Below are 15,471 nucleotides of genomic sequence, written 5' to 3'. Positions count from 1 at the left end.
GTGGCGGGAGAGAGAAGGTTGAGGTAGAGGAGAGGGACCGTTGGAGAGAGAGAGAGAGAGAGAGAGAGAGAGAGAGAGAGAGGATGTGGCAGGAGAGAAAAGGTTGAGGTAGATTAGAGGGACCGTTGGAGAGAGAGAGAGAGAGAGAGAGAGAGAGAGAGAGAGAGAGAGAGAGAGAGAGAGAGAGAGAGAGAGAGAGAGAGAGAGAGAGAGAGAGAGGAGAGAGAGAGAGAGAGGAGAGAGAGAGAGAGAGAAGAGAGAGGAGAGAGAGAGAGAGAGAGAGAGAGAGAGAGAGAGAGAGAGAGAGGATGTGGCGGGAGAGAGAAGGTTGAGGTAGATTAGAGGGACCGTTGGAGAGAGAGACAGGGAGAGAGAGACAGAGAGAGAGTGGAACATTTTACTAGAGTGCTGTCTGGTTGCCTTTCTATGTTGTTCTTTCAAACTGGTTTCATGTTAGCAGCAGAACCGTACATCCTTTTAGACATGGTTCTTGTTCCCGCAAGTTACGTGTTCTCAGTTTTCCAAGCCCAACTTGTAGCCAGGACACAGGATACCCTATTGCACAAGATGTTGAAAATAGATATTTTGGGGTTGAAAATATGTTGAAAATATGTTTTTCAACCAATTCTGCTCACTGGGTAAGATCTGCTATAATTCTTGATTTTTTTTTTTTTTTTTTACAGAATATAGCAGTGGTGTTTACATGAAATTGACTGAAACAAGCTCTCTGATGTAGTCATGTGTCTCGTTTCAGCACATTGTCTGTTGACCCCTGACCTATTCTAGCATCTGTATGACAAGAAGAGGTTTGAGGCTCACACACTTTCTTAGAGATGAACACTAGTTATATTTGGCCCACACCCTCAGACACACCCCTACCCAAGGCTTCTGTCACTTCCCTCTGTACACAATGAGATGTACAAGCCCTTGCCCTTTCCTGTGGCCATACAAACAGGCGCAACAGGGTTGGGGAGTGGAAATGCTGGGACACACTGGCCGGCAGTGAGCTCAGCCATTACGAAAGCATGACTGTGGTCTTCGACCCTGCCTCAGCCCCACCAACACTGCTGCAGCGCTTCCACTTCCTCTGGGACAGAGGTCAAGATCTGGAGCCCACTGCACATGGGAAATGGTGTGTGTGTGTGTGTGTGTGTGTGTGTGTGTGTGTGTGTGTGTGTGTGTGTGTGTGTGTGTGTGTGTGTGTGTGTGTGTGTGTGTGTGTGTGTGTGTGTGTGTGTGTGTGTGTGTGTGTGTGTGTGTGTGTTTGCGTTCGTGCGTGCGCCTATGTATGTGTGTGTGTGTTTGCGTGCGTGTGTGCGTGCGTGCGTGCGTGCCAGACAGCAAAGGCTGTAGTGATGTCAAAGCAAAAGTTTCTAATGTATGATTTTAACCAGGCTATTAGTTGTACTTTGTGGCCCTTTGTCTGTTTATGTGAATCAGTGTGCATATGACCTTGTTGGTGCACTTATGATCATGTGCATATCCTCCCAGGCTACAACTGTGCCATTGTGTGAGTGACACCAAGGAGAAGTATATATTAGCAAGATAAATGCAGCAGCCTCAGACGGTCCCACCAAACCCCTCTGAGAGTGTTGGGACTTGCATACCATACTTTCCTGGTCATGGCATTTCTACTGTAATCTACGTTCAGGTGGATCATATCTTTGTTGGACGACAGGGCTCTCTTATCTGGCTTTAGATGTGTTTTCTCTCTCTCTTTATCTCTCTGTCCGTCTGAGCGAGGGAGCATATCCTCCGGCCCATCTTCCCCGGTGGCCTCGCCAGCCCCACCACTCCCTTCCCTCTTTCCTGGAGGAAAATACAACAACAAAAAACAGACGGCGGAAAGCAAGACTTAGCGGTTAGCTTCAGAATGCTATGTGTATGTTTGACTGTGTGTTTGGTTTAATATTGTTTCTCGTTGGAAAAATGGTCTGTTGTTATGTTTCAGGTGACCACAGCTTGCATCCCAGCTCTCCCGTCTGATCTGGTAAGTTGACCTCTCTCTCTCTCTCTCTCTCTCTCTCTCTCTCTCTCTCTCTCTCGCTCGTCTCTCCTCGCTCTCTCTCTCTCTCTCTCTCTCTCTCTCTCTCTCTCTCTCTCTCTCTCTCTCTCTCTCTCTCTCTCTCTCTCTCTCTCTCTCTCTCTCTCTCTCTCTCTTTTATAGTCCACTTCATTCCTTCAATTTATGTTTGAAATAAACCAGCTGTGACCATCCCTAAATCTGCAGTGCTGTTGGAAAATGGCAGAAGCTTCTCTTTTCCTTGGCTTGTAGAGTGGGCTTGGTTTGTTCTCGTATGAGGAGAGGGTTTTCTAGAAGTAGATTGTAACAGGAAGTAGTATGGGTTGGGCCATCAGGAAAGAAGCCTGTTTGTTGCATTACCGTATGTCTCTCCTTGTTGCATTACCGTATGTCTCTCCTTGTTGCATTACCGTATGTCTCTCCTTGTTGCATTACCGTATGTCTCTCCTTGTTGCATTACCGTATGTCTCTCCTTGTTGCATTACCGTATGTCTCTCCTTGTTGCATTACCGTATGTCTCTCCTTGTTGCATTACCGTATGTCTCTCCTTGTTGCATTACCGTATGTCTCTCCTTGTTGCATTACCGTATGTCTCTCCTTGTTGCATTACCGTATGTCTCTCCTTGTTGCATTACCGTATGTCTCTTGTTGCATTACCGTATGTCTCTCCTTGTTGCATTACCGTATGTCTCTCCTTGTTGCATTACCGTATGTCTCTCCTTGTTGCATTACCGTATGTCTCTCCTTGTTGCATTACCGTATGTCGGTTCTTGTTGCATTACCGTATGTCTCTCCTTGTTGCATTACCGTATGTCGGTTCTTGTTGCATTACCGTATGTCTCTCCTTGTTGCATTACCGTATGTCTCTCCTTGTTGCATTACCGTATGTCTCTCCTTGTTGCATTACCGTATGTCGGTTCTTGTTGCATTACCGTATGTCTCTCCTTGTTGCATTACCGTATGTCGGTTCTTGTTGCATTACCGTATGTCTCTCCTTGTTGCATTACCGTATGTCTCTCCTTGTTGCATTACCGTATGTCTCTCCTTGTTGCATTACCGTATGTCTCTCCTTGTTGCATTACCGTATGTCGGTTCTTGTTGCATTACCGTATGTCTCTCCTTGTTGCATTACCGTATGTCTCTCCTTGTTGCATTACCGTATGTCTCTCCTTGTTGCATTACCGTATGTCGGTTCTTGTTGCATTACCGTATGTCGGTTCTTGTTGCATTACCGTATGTCGGTTCTTGTTGCATTACCATATGTCTCTCGTTGTTGCATTACCGTATGTCTCTCCTTGTTGCATTACCGTATGTCGGTTCTTGTTGCATTACCGTATGTCTCTCCTTGTTGCATTACCGTATGTCTCTCCTTGTTGCATTACCGTATGTCTCTCCTTGTTGCATTACCATATGTCTCTCGTTGCATTACCGTATGTCTCTCCTTGTTGCATTACCGTATGTCGGTTCTTGTTGCATTACCGTATGTCTCTCCTTGTTGCATTACCGTATGCCTCTCATTGCATTACCGTATGTCTCTCCTTGTTGCATTACCGTATGTCTCTCCTTGTTGCATTACCGTATGTCGGTTCTTGTTGCATTACCGTATGTCTCTTCTTGTTGCATTACCGTATGTCTCTTCTTGTTGCATTACCGTATGTCTCTCCTTGTTGCATTACCGTATGTCGGTTCTTGTTGCATTACCGTTTGTCGGTTCTTGTTGCCTACAGCAGCGCAAAGGACCTGCTCCATCCCGACACATCCAACACCTGGTAAGAGTGTTCTTTCTTCCTCTCCACAAATTAATGCTGATGCTGTTTCTCTTATCGGTGTCAGAAATGGTGGTCATTTCATTTCTCTCTGTCTTCAGGGCTCCACAAGGTCTTTGACTTGCAACAAACAGAGGAACACCCTCTCCAGGTAACTCAGCTCTATCATACCCTATTTCAATTCATAATTTCCTCCAAGAGGAGGATGAGGAGGAGGGGGAGGATGAGGAGGAGGATTTAATGGAGCATTATGATGAGGGGGGGAGGAGGAGGGGGGGGGGGGGGTGAGGGGGAGGATGATGAGGAGGAGGATGTACTGGACCATTATGATGAGGAGGAGGATAAGGAGGAGGAAGGAGAGGAGGAGGAGAGAGATGATGATGTACTCTTGCATTATGATGAGGAGGAGGATGTACTGGAGCATTATGATGAGGAGGAGGAAGAGGAGGGGGAGGGAGGAGGAGGGGGAGGATGAGGAGGAGGAGAGAGATGATGATGTGGGAGGATGTACTGGAGCATTATGATGAGGAGGGGGATGAGGAGGAGGAGGAGGGGGATGGAGATGAGGAGGAGGAGGAAGAGGAGGGAGACGATGATGTACTGTAGCATTATGATGAGGAGGAGGATGTACTCCTACTCCTCTTTATTCTCTTAATTTTTCTTCTCTTCTCCCCGCTCTCGCTCTCTCTCTCTCTCTGTTTCTATGTTCTCACTCCTCCTTTTATCCCTCTCATTCTCCACCTCCTGCCATTCTCCACATCATCTCATTCTCCACATCTCATTCTCCACCTCCTGCCATTCTCCACCTCATCTCATTCTCCACCTCATCTCATTCTCTACCTCCTGCCATTCTCCAACTCATCTCATTCTCCACCTCATCTCATTCTCCACCTCATCTCATTCTCCACCTCATGCCATTCTCCACCTCATCTCATTCTCCACCTCATCTCATTCTCTACCTCATCTCATTCTCCACCTCCTGCCATTCTCTAACTCATCTCATTCTCCACCTCATCTCATTCTCTACCTCATCTCATTCTCCACCTCCTGCCATTCTCCAACTCATCTCATTCTCCACCTCATCTCATTCTCTACCTCATCTCATTCTCCACCTCATGCCATTCTCCAACTCATCTCATTCTCCACCTCATCTCATTCTCTACCTCATCTCGTTCTCCACCTCCTGCCATTCTCCACCTCATCTCATTCTCTACCTCATCTCATTCTCCACCTCATGGCATTCTCCACCTCATCTCATTCTCCACATCTCATTCTCCACCTCCTGCCATTCTCCACCTCCTGCCATTCTCCACCTCATCTCATTCTCCACCACATCTCATTTTCTACCTCATCTCATTCTCCACCTCCTGCCATTCTCCACCTCATCTTATTCTCTACCTCATCTCATTCTCCACCTCATCTCATTCTCTACCTGATCTCATTCTCCACCTCCTGCCATGCTCCACCTCATCTAATTCTCCACCTCATCTCATTCTCCACCTCATCTCATTCTCTGCATCATCTCATTATCTACCTCATCTCATTCTCCACCTCATCTCATTTCCCACCTCATCTCATTCTCCAACTGCACTACCTCCTGGTCTTTCTGTGGTGCATTACATCTTTTTCAGAGTTTCTCTCTTTACCTCATTCTTCAAATCCGTCGCGACCCCTAGTTTGGTGAACAATGGGTTAATTTATATAAGGGAGACTGAAAATGTACGTTTTCATGGTTGTTTTAGAGCTCAAAGCAGTAAGAGAACAGAAATCTATAGACCACAGCATAAATCCCAGCAATCTCCCTGATTAGGAGTATCAGTGTGGACCGTGTGATGGAGAGAGTCATGGAGCGTCATTATGACTTTGACCTGACCTACATCACCGAGGGGATCATCTCCGTGTTCTTCCCCCCTCTGCTGGACGAGCAGCGCTACCGTCTCAACCTCAAGGAGGTGACCGCCATGCTCAGGTCCAAGCACCAGGACAAGTTCCTGGTGAGTACTGTACTTCCTGCCGCTGATGTAGATATGAACTAGCTTCCAATATCCACACTACCAGCAAAGCACTTAATATGAAGGAATGCATTGGGCATGCATTCTAAGTGGTATGCTGGTATGGATATTGGAAATTAGCCATACACTCAGTGATGCTTTCATATGGGGTTTTATATGTGTTACTTGCTGGCAGGGGCGTCATGCACCACACAAAAATCTGAGGGGTCACAAAGTACGTGAGGATGGCTGGGGGGTGGTCCGGTGGGGGGCTAGGACCCCCTTTTCGAAAGTTTGAGAATTTTTCAAACAATTGAAACAACCTTTTCCTGCAATCTAAAGCCATAATCATAATGTTCAATTGTCTGCCAAAGAAACATCTAGCTAAACATCTCTCTTGAGCTGTCTGTATCCTCTTGGTTATTTTCTTAAAGAAACTAAATATGCTTCTCTGCATCCCTGCTAAAATCTGGATTAAAGATTGAAAGGAATGTGAGTATTATTCAGTACATTTAGTAATTGCTTGCTTTTCTAAAGTATACCAACCTTGCCAGCAGACATGCCAGCTAAGATAGTTAGACAAGCTAGCTACTCTAACTTGATTGATAGCCTGAAATGGATTCTTGGTAGCTAATTGGGAGATGAGGTTGGGAGATTCGGAACCTAGATGGGTTAGCTGAAGACAACTTAATAAAATGGCTAGGTGGCCGGTAGTATTACAGAGAAACAAAACAACAAAATATGATTATTTTATATATGAAAATGTAAAAAAGACAAATCTGAGGGGGTGCCCCCTATGGTGATGACGCCTCTGCTTGCTGGGCTGGTTGTACACACATTCATTTGAATATCCATTTTCCTTTCAGCTCTTCAACCTCTCTGAACGGCACCGTGACATCACCCGCATGAATCCAAAGGTATCATTTTTTATTTTCTGTATCAATACTGTATCAGTTTCTAAGGCTAAATATATGAATGTACTTTTCCTCACTATTTTCCCATGTGGTTCAGGTCCTTGACTTCGGCTGGCCTGACTTCCATGCCCCTCCCCTGGACAAGATCTGTGCCATGTGTAAGGCCATGGAGACGTGGCTGACCTCCGACCCCCAGCATGTGGTGGTCCTGCACTGCAAGGTCAGGGTTCAGGCCTGCTTCTGACTAGGTTTTAAAGGGTAGTTTTGTTGTTTTAGGGGCTTTTAGGGACTGCTGGCTTCACATAGATGACTCACGTATTTCACTCACAGAGGCTCTTTGATCAGTGCAATATGTAATATTTGTATCTTTTCACTGTGAAATGTTGAAATTGCTATGAGATCTTGTAGGGGTAGTGACATTCGTGTCTTTAAAACAATAATAATCAGTTTATTCTTCAAGCCCGGGGCTAAAAACCGTTGTGGCTTCATGTTTTTTCGGCACTGATCTTTCTCCTTCAGGGCAACAAGGGCAAAACAGGAGTGATTATTGCAGCCTACATGCACTACAGCAAGATCTCTGCAGGGTGAGTGTTCTGTCCTGCATCCAAAGCCACAGTTTCCACACTGAGCATGGTTTAGGGCTGTAGTAGTGGAAACTGGCTTGTTTTGGCTCAAGCCAGCTGCATTCATGTACTTCTGGCTCTCAGAGAGCCTGGTCTTGTCCATAATGGGAAAGTTATGTAAATGTTGTATAATTCTCTACATGAAGTGTGTATTCTTGTTGTGCAGTGTGTCGCTTTAATTCTGTGTTTTTGTTGTGTTTGAGCAGGGCAGACCAGGCCCTCAGCACCCTGGCCATGAGGAAGTTCTGCGAGGATAAGGTATCTTCCTCCCTCCAACCGTCCCAAAACAGGTAAGCACCATCTACATGTTGTCTATATCACTAACCAACAAGTGCTGTAAATGTCTGTATGTTTCTCTTGCTCTTTCCCTCTTCCTTCCCATCCCTCTCTCTCAGGTAGACACTGAGTGTACAAAACATTAAGAACACGTGCTCTTTCCATGACATAGACTGACCAGGTGAATCCAGCTGAAAGCTATGATCCCTTATTGATGTGACTTGTTAAATCCACTTCAATCAGTGTAGATGAAGGGGAGGAGACAGGTTAAAGAAGGATTTCTAAACCTTGAGACAATTGAGACATGGATTGTGTATTTGTGCCATTCAGAGGGTGAACGGGCAAGACAGAAGATTTATGTGCCTTTGAACGGGGTATGGTAGTAGGTGCCAGGCTTTGAACGGGGTTTGGTAGTAGGTGCCAGGCTTTGAACGGGGTTTGGTAGTAGGTGCCAGGCTTTGAACGGGGTATGGTAGTAGGTGCCAGGCTTTGAACGGGGTTTGGTAGTAGGTGCCAGGCTTTGAACGGGGTATGGTAGTAGGTGCCAGGCTTTGAACGGGATTTGGTAGTAGGTGCCAGGCTTTGAACGGGGTATGGTAGTAGGTGCCAGGCTTTGAACGGGGTTTGGTAGTAGGTGCCAGGCTTTGAACGGGGTATGGTAGTAGGTGCCAGACATACCGGTTTATGTCAACAACTGCAACGCTGCTGGGTTTTTCACGCTCAACAGTTTCCTGTGGGTATCAAGAATGGTCCACCACCCAAAGGACTTCCAGCCAACTTGACACAACTGTTGCAGCATTGGGAGTCAACATGGGCCTACATCCCTGTGGAACGCTTTTGACACCTTGTAGAGTCCATTCCCAACGAATTGAGGCTGTTCTGAGGGCAAAAGGGGAGGTGTTCCTGTTTGGTATACTCAGTGTATATATTACTTCATGCATCCTTTTCACCTACATTCAGTGTTGATTTATTTGATTTGATGTTGTCTTTTGTGATGTATGCTTACTAATCACCCACCCCTCCCTCTCTCCCTCTTCCCTCGCTCTCTCTCTCTCTCCCTCTTCCCTCTCTCTCTCTCTCTCTTGCTCTCTCTCTCTCTCTCGCTCTCTCTCTCTCTCGCTCTCTCACGCTGCCCTCCCTCCCTCTTTATCTCTCTATCTCTCTCAGGTATATCTACTACTTTGGGGGGCTCCTCTCTGGGGCGATCAAGATGAACAGCAGTCCGCTATTCCTCCACCAGGTCCTCATCCCCACGCTTCCTAACTTCCAGGGCAAAGGAGGTGAGGCCGTGCGAGGGGACCACACACTTGTTTACCCTGACTGACAGTTGGCTCCTCCCATCTCTCAGATTAGACCACTACACTCGGGTGTTGAGTCCGTCTCAGTCTGTCTTTACAGTAGAGACCGTGGTGTGTGTGTGCGTGCTAGTGCGTGCATGTTCCAGGTGTGTGTGTGTGTGTCTGTGAAGGCCTGTCTGTGCAGAAGGCTCTGAGATATGGCCCTGTGAAGGATAGCAGTGTTTTCACCCTCCACCTACACACTGGGCTGTTTATCTTGAATTGTTTGACGGATAGGGACAGAGACAGTCAGCGCATTCCACTGTGTAACACTGAACACCGCCTCTCTTTATCGTTGCCCAGGTTACTTCCCCTTCCTGAAGCTTTACCAGTCCATGCAGCTGGTCTACACCTCAGGGATATAGTGAGTCTGCATCACTTCATGTCCTACAGTATTATCAACCAACACCACTGACAGAAAAGACAAATCTCTATAACTTGGACAGGATGTGCCTTTAGGTCTACTTGTCCTTGTGTGTGTCTATTTGTATTGATATGTTGTGTGTTGTCTGTCCACAGTGACTTGCAGGGTTCTGTGGGCAGAAGACTGTGTGTGACCATTGAGCCAGCACTGCTGCTGAAGGGAGACATCATGGTGAGTGAGACCATCTGTCTGGCCATTAGACTAGTCCACTTTTTTACTCAAGTGAAGTCACCGCCTTGCCACTGGCAGTCCATCAAGTATGCTTCTCCTCTCCTTCTTCTCACTGATCTGTTGTTCTGTTCCCTCTCTACCTCTCTGTCTCTCCCTGCAGGTGAAGTGTTACCACAGACGGGCCCAGGGTGCAGAGAGGGACACAGTGTTCAGACTGCAGTTCCACACTTGCACCATCCACGGGGCCCAGCTATGGTTCGGCAAGGGGGAGCTGGATGAGGCCTGTACTGGTAGGAACTAGTGGGGTTCTGGGGAGGGGGCAGGGAGAGGAAAGGGTCTCTCTGTTCAGGGCCTGAGGTATCTGTTTTGTTAGGTCGGTGTGGAACAATGAAACTTGTTTATTCAACATGGTGATTAAGGGAAGTGCTCAGTAGAAATGCCTGTATGCAGCAGATGTGTCAAAATTAATCAATCCCTCAACAACACAGTATGTGTGGTGGTTCATTGCTTCATTGTATATTGTATATTGTATATTGAACACGATCATTTCCTAATTCTGCTAATGTGATTACGTTCTGTGAAATGTTAAATTACTCCCAGCTGAAAAGTTGTGCCATGTACTGAAAAAGCACCAGGGGATTATGTGGCAGTAATGATCCCAATCGGATAATTACTGACAGAACTTAAAGGAAAACAGTAAAATGTATTTTCTCAGATGAACGATTTCCCTCGGATGCCACTGTGGAGTTTGTCTTCTCCTCTGGACCAGAGAAAATGAAAGGTTTGTTTGAATTATGCATTTGTAACAGTATAACTTTAGACCGTCCCCTCGCCCCGACACGGGTGCGAACCAGGGACCCTCTGCACACATCAACAACAGTCACCCACGAAGCGTCGTTACCCATCGCTCCACAAAAGCCACGGCCCTTGCAGAGCAAGGGGCAACACTACTTCTAGGTTTCAGAGCAAGTGACGTAACTGATTGAAACGCTATTAGCGCGTACCTGCTAACTAGCTAGCCATTTCACATCCGTTACACTCACCCTCCTTTCATCCTCCTCCTTTTCCACAGCAACCAGTGATCCGGGTCAACAGCATCAATGTAACAGTATAACTTTAGTACGTCCCCTCGCCCCGACCTCGGGCGCGAACCAGGGACCTTCTGCACACATCAACAACTGACACCCACGAAGCGTCGTTACCCATTGCTCCACAAAAGCCGAAACCTAGAAGCTAGAAACCGAAACCTAGAAACAGAGCAAGGGGCAACACTACTTCTAGGTTTCAGAGCAAGTGACGTAACTGATTGAAACGTATTAGCGCGTACCCGCTAACTAGCTAGCCATTTCACATCCGTTACACATTTACAGTGTAACAGTGCCAGGGAACACAATAACACGTTTGTATTGATGTGTTTGATCACGTGTCTAATAACATGAACTCTCTCCTCAGGGCGTGAGTACCAGAGAAATGACCCTGCTGTCACAGTGGACTACAACACAGCTGATCCAGTGGTGCGCTGGGACTCCTATGAGAACTTCAACCAGCGCTACCAGGACAGCCTCGATGGTACAGTACAGAGCAGTACAGAGGACCAGGGAGAAACTCTCAATAACACATTCAGCCCGCAGTTAATACTGTGCTGATGATACTGTACTCTGAAGCTATGTTAAATCTCTGCTCTCTCTCCCCCTCTCAGACATAGCCCACACCAGGGGTCCAGTGGACGGAAGTCTGTACGCCCAGATAAAGAAGCGTCTCTCAGCCCCAGGCTCTGGCTCCCTGACCTCCACTAATGGCAGTCCAGCAGGCACCAGCGAGGAGAGGCCCAGTCAGAGCCATCTGCTCTCTCCCAGCTCTGACTCTCTCACTCACTCCGGCCACTCGTCTGCCCTCGCAGAGCGGCCAGAGGAGTCCCGAGGGCTCCCGCCACCCACCCGGCAGGAGAGAGAGGACCTGGACCGACTGCTGGGGGGCATCGAGGGGGAGAGGGATGGCCTGGACAGAGAGAGGGAGACTGCCATCCTGGACGATGGGGACTCGTCCTCGCCGTCTGAGCAGACAGGCACCCTGAGGTTGGACCGCTCCTGTTCTTGCCGGGTGGGCTACCACTCCCAGCGCTGTGCCGAGCCCGGCTGCGACCGACTCCACCTCATGTCCAGCGGCTACTGCCGGGACAGAGCGCCGGGCACCAACGGCCACCCTGGGTCACCGCCCTTGACTAACCCTGCCACCGTCCCCTCACACATGGACCTGTGTCAGCACTACAGCCCACACCCTCACCCCCATCAGGCCCTGCCTCCCCCTGACCTGGTATGGAATCGCCAGCAGGACCCTCCACACTACCAGCACCGTGAGGGACCCTCTCGTCACCCCTCTCTGTGCCCGTATCCATCCCAGGACCTGACCTCTCACCCCCACACCCTTCATCCCGGGCGCCTGCTCTGTAGAAGTGATGACTATGGTCCGTACCACCACCCTCCCTCACACACCCACCATCACCCTCACCACCCCAAGTCCTCCGGGTCCTACCAAGATATGCTGCTGCTGGACGGCCTGCCGCCCCCTAGCTGCCCCTGCCGGGACTGCCTCATCAGGAGGGAGGATACAGCCTTCCACGGCCTGCGGCTGGAGCGAGGAGAGAGCTTCCACTGGGACAGAGAGGCAGAACTGCAGCATCGGGAAGCAGGGCTAAGGAGAGTAAGGGAGTCTGAGCTGCCTAGAGGGGCAGAGATGCACTGGGAGAGGGAGGCAGCAGGACTGAGAAGAGGCAGGGAGATGTCACTGCACTGGGAGAGAGACAGGGAGGCAGAGCTCCAATGGGAGAGGGAGAGAAAGGCCGACTATTGGCACCGGAGGGCCTACAGGCTTCAGGACCACGAGCTACCTGCCTTCACCTTTGACCCCCTACCGTCCGGCCACCCTGCATACCCGGAGGCTTCTCGCTCCCACGGGCACGCCCACCTGGACCTGAAGTACAGCAACAGCAGCAGCAGTGGCTACCAGACCCCGCACCAGGTCTGCCTCTGCTCCCCCTACCAGCCCTCACCCTCTGAGAGCAGGGGTTATGCCTCAGGCTACCAGTCTGAGTCCACCTCCCCTCTGCCCCCTCCCTCCACTCTGTCAGGCCCCTGCAGCCACAGCAGAGGGCCAGCAGACCACCACTCCGAAGCCCACCCTCAGCAGCACCCATCCGAGAGCCAGACAGGTTAGACAACCCCCACTGGGTTATTTATTAGTGACAACATATAAGATGATTTCATGAAATACATTTAAACAAATGTAGGAAATCATTATTCAACTGTCAGTTCTGTCACATAAAGTCATTCTCTCTGTTCGCTGTCTTCCATAAGATGGAAGGGGGATGAGTGAGAACGTGAGTTGGCGGGACCACATCTCCCAGGGTTCCTTCAAGAGGATGCATCCTTCAAGAGATGTCCCATGTTCCACGCCCTCTGACCTCTCTAGGCCGCCCACCCCTGTTCTCACCAGCAGCCCTCTGTGCACACAAGAAAGGTGCCTATTCTGTTGTTTTTAACATCTGCAAAAGTCACATATCAGAAATAAAACATTCCAACATTAAATGTAAGAATATATTGCATACCTCTTTAATATGACTTTCTGTTTGTTTCAGCCTCAGTCTAGGTGTGCAAGAGTGTGAAGTTGGATCGACTGACATAGTCAACAGTGACTGTGAGTCTGTCCAGTCTCAGGATAGGCCCAGCAGTGCTGCTGCTCAGGGGTCGCAGGTCAACCAGCAACACATCCCTGACCCTTTACAGTCTACATCCGTGACACTCACTCCTTCCCCCACCCAACCCAACAGCCACTGGACCACACTGACAGCAACACAACCACCCTCACCCCACCAGCAGAACCACAGTGCTACATCTTCACCCCACCAGCCCCAGAACCACAGTGCTACACCTTCACCCTACCAGCCCCAGAACCACAGTGCTACACCTTCACCCCACCAGCCCCAGAACCACAGTGCTACACCTTCACCCCACCAGCCCCAGAACCACAGTGCTACACCTTCACCCCACCAGCCCCAGAACCACAGTGCTACACCTTCACCCCACCAGCCCCAGATCCACAGTGCTACACCTTCACCCCACCAGCCCCAGAACCACAGTGCTACATCTTTACCCCACCAGCCCCAGAACCACAGTGCTACACCTTCACCCCACCAGCCCCAGAACCACAGTGCTACATCTTCACCCCACCAGCCCCAGAACCACAGTGCTACACCTTCACCCCACCAGCCCCAGATCCACAGTGCTACACCTTCACCCCACCAGCCCCAGAACCACAGTGCTACACCTTCACCCCACCAGCCCCAGAACCACAGTGCTACACCTTCACCCCACCAGCCCCAGAACCACAGTGCTACACCTTCACCCCACCAGCCCCAGAACCACAGTGCTACACCTTCACCCCACCAGCCCCAGAACCACAGTGCTACACCTTCACCCTACCAGCCCCAGAACCACAGTGCTACACCTTCACCCCACCAGCCCCAGAACCACAGTGCTACATCTTCACCCCACCAGCCCCAGAACCACAGTGCTACATCTTTACCCTACGAGCCCCAGAACCACAGTGCTACATCTTCACCCTACCAGCCCCAGAACCACAGTGCTACACCTTCACCCTCAACTACAACCAGCCAGCCCAGCAACCACTGCCACCCTGCTACACCCACTCAGACACCCACTGAGAAAGCTAGCCTAACTGGTCCAAAGACCACCCTTCCTACAGAGACTGCTATACTGCCTCCTGTTGGCCAGCCCCAGTTCCAGTCCCCCAACCCTGTACCTGGAGCATGTCCACTCAGGAAACTGACCACAGAGGTCCCTAAATCCAGCTCCACCTCCACTGCCACTTCCTCCCCCAAGTCTCCTATCAGCAGTCTGGAAGGGTCCCCCTCCTCAGAACCTCCTGTGCCCGGCTTCGCCACCCTGGGCCGGAGGTTGATGCTGGTCACTGAGCCCCCAGGACCCCTGCAGCACTACCCTGGCATGGAGGGCAGCACCAGCGGGCACTCTCCAGCCCCTGAGGTACACACCACCCCCACATTCCCCACCTCTGCCACCGGCTGCTATCCCCAATCTGTCCCACATGTGCCATACTCGAGCTACACTCCTGTCACCATCCCCCAGCGCCCACTCCCAGAGAAGCGGGGTCAGTCTGCCCAGCCAGGGTCGCCTAATTTCGGGGTGAGGACCCTGAGGCCAACCCCATCACAGCACCATGTCACCTTCTCTCCAACGGTGGGGGAGATGGCGCCCCCTGCAGGCCAAGGAGAGGGAGTGCTATCTCTGGAGAGTGAGATGGCAGGCAGAGTCAGTGTTACGTTTGTCCAGGACAACTCACGCTTCTGGTACAAGCCTGGCATCTCCAGGGACCAAGGTAACTTCAGTTACTCTTCATAAATAAAGCAGACTGTTATGCAATATGCATGAAAAAAATTGTACGTCTATTTTCTCTATTCCTGTAGCCATAGCTGCGCTGAAGGAGAGAGAACCAGGGGCCTTTCTTATCCGGGACAGCAACTCCTTCCAGGGAGCCTATGGCCTGGCGCTGAAAGTGGCCACCCCGCCCGCTAACCTCAACAACCACAGTAGCAGAGGTGTGACTCAATGACTGCCCCTTGTCTTCATCTCAACCACCTAGATTTCTTCGACACAAAGCACTTCATTTATCTGCTAGCTAGTAATGTTCTCCCTGTAACACACACACACAGTGGTCGATCCATTGGAGCAGCTGGTGCGACACTTCCTGATTGAGACGGGCCCCCGTGGAGTGAATATTAAAGGGTGTCAGAATGAGCCCCATTTTGGTGAGCTGTTCATAAAGAATAGTATGCTCTCAGTTTTGGGCTACATTGTTAGTTTTCAGTCATTTCAAGTGATATGTTCAATAGTTGCTCTGCCCAATGGAGAA

General features: G+C 49.8%; 1 protein-coding gene across 4 annotated transcripts in view; it reads left to right on the top strand.

Annotated features, from left to right (window-relative positions):
• LOC129829586 (tensin-2-like) overlaps nucleotides 1–15,471 on the top strand; it is a 69,352-nt gene that overhangs the window by 47,801 nt on the left and 6,080 nt on the right. For all 4 annotated transcript variants that reach the window (XR_008755415.1, XM_055891362.1, XM_055891361.1 and 1 more), the window contains exons 4-22: nucleotides 1,952–1,990; nucleotides 3,751–3,792; nucleotides 3,891–3,940; nucleotides 5,600–5,783; nucleotides 6,647–6,697; nucleotides 6,792–6,914; nucleotides 7,214–7,278; nucleotides 7,524–7,607; nucleotides 8,761–8,873; nucleotides 9,234–9,294; nucleotides 9,450–9,525; nucleotides 9,686–9,815; nucleotides 10,241–10,306; nucleotides 10,978–11,094; nucleotides 11,225–12,733; nucleotides 12,879–13,041; nucleotides 13,160–14,937; nucleotides 15,026–15,157; nucleotides 15,272–15,367. Coding sequence is in view for 3 of the 4 variants with exons in the window: in XM_055891362.1 (XP_055747337.1) it covers nucleotides 1,952–1,990; nucleotides 3,751–3,792; nucleotides 3,891–3,940; nucleotides 5,600–5,783; nucleotides 6,647–6,697; nucleotides 6,792–6,914; nucleotides 7,214–7,278; nucleotides 7,524–7,607; nucleotides 8,761–8,873; nucleotides 9,234–9,294; nucleotides 9,450–9,525; nucleotides 9,686–9,815; nucleotides 10,241–10,306; nucleotides 10,978–11,094; nucleotides 11,225–12,733; nucleotides 12,879–13,041; nucleotides 13,160–14,937; nucleotides 15,026–15,157; nucleotides 15,272–15,367 (4,879 nt within the window). In the remaining variant the exon portion in view is untranslated. The remainder of the gene's footprint in view (nucleotides 1–1,951; nucleotides 1,991–3,750; nucleotides 3,793–3,890; nucleotides 3,941–5,599; nucleotides 5,784–6,646; nucleotides 6,698–6,791; nucleotides 6,915–7,213; nucleotides 7,279–7,523; nucleotides 7,608–8,760; nucleotides 8,874–9,233; nucleotides 9,295–9,449; nucleotides 9,526–9,685; nucleotides 9,816–10,240; nucleotides 10,307–10,977; nucleotides 11,095–11,224; nucleotides 12,734–12,878; nucleotides 13,042–13,159; nucleotides 14,938–15,025; nucleotides 15,158–15,271; nucleotides 15,368–15,471) is intronic.

This window comes from Salvelinus fontinalis, chromosome 31 (assembly GCF_029448725.1).
Source record: "Salvelinus fontinalis isolate EN_2023a chromosome 31, ASM2944872v1, whole genome shotgun sequence".
NCBI classification, from domain to species: domain Eukaryota; kingdom Metazoa; phylum Chordata; class Actinopteri; order Salmoniformes; family Salmonidae; genus Salvelinus; species Salvelinus fontinalis.
This window is presented reverse-complemented; position numbering and strand designations above follow the sequence as displayed.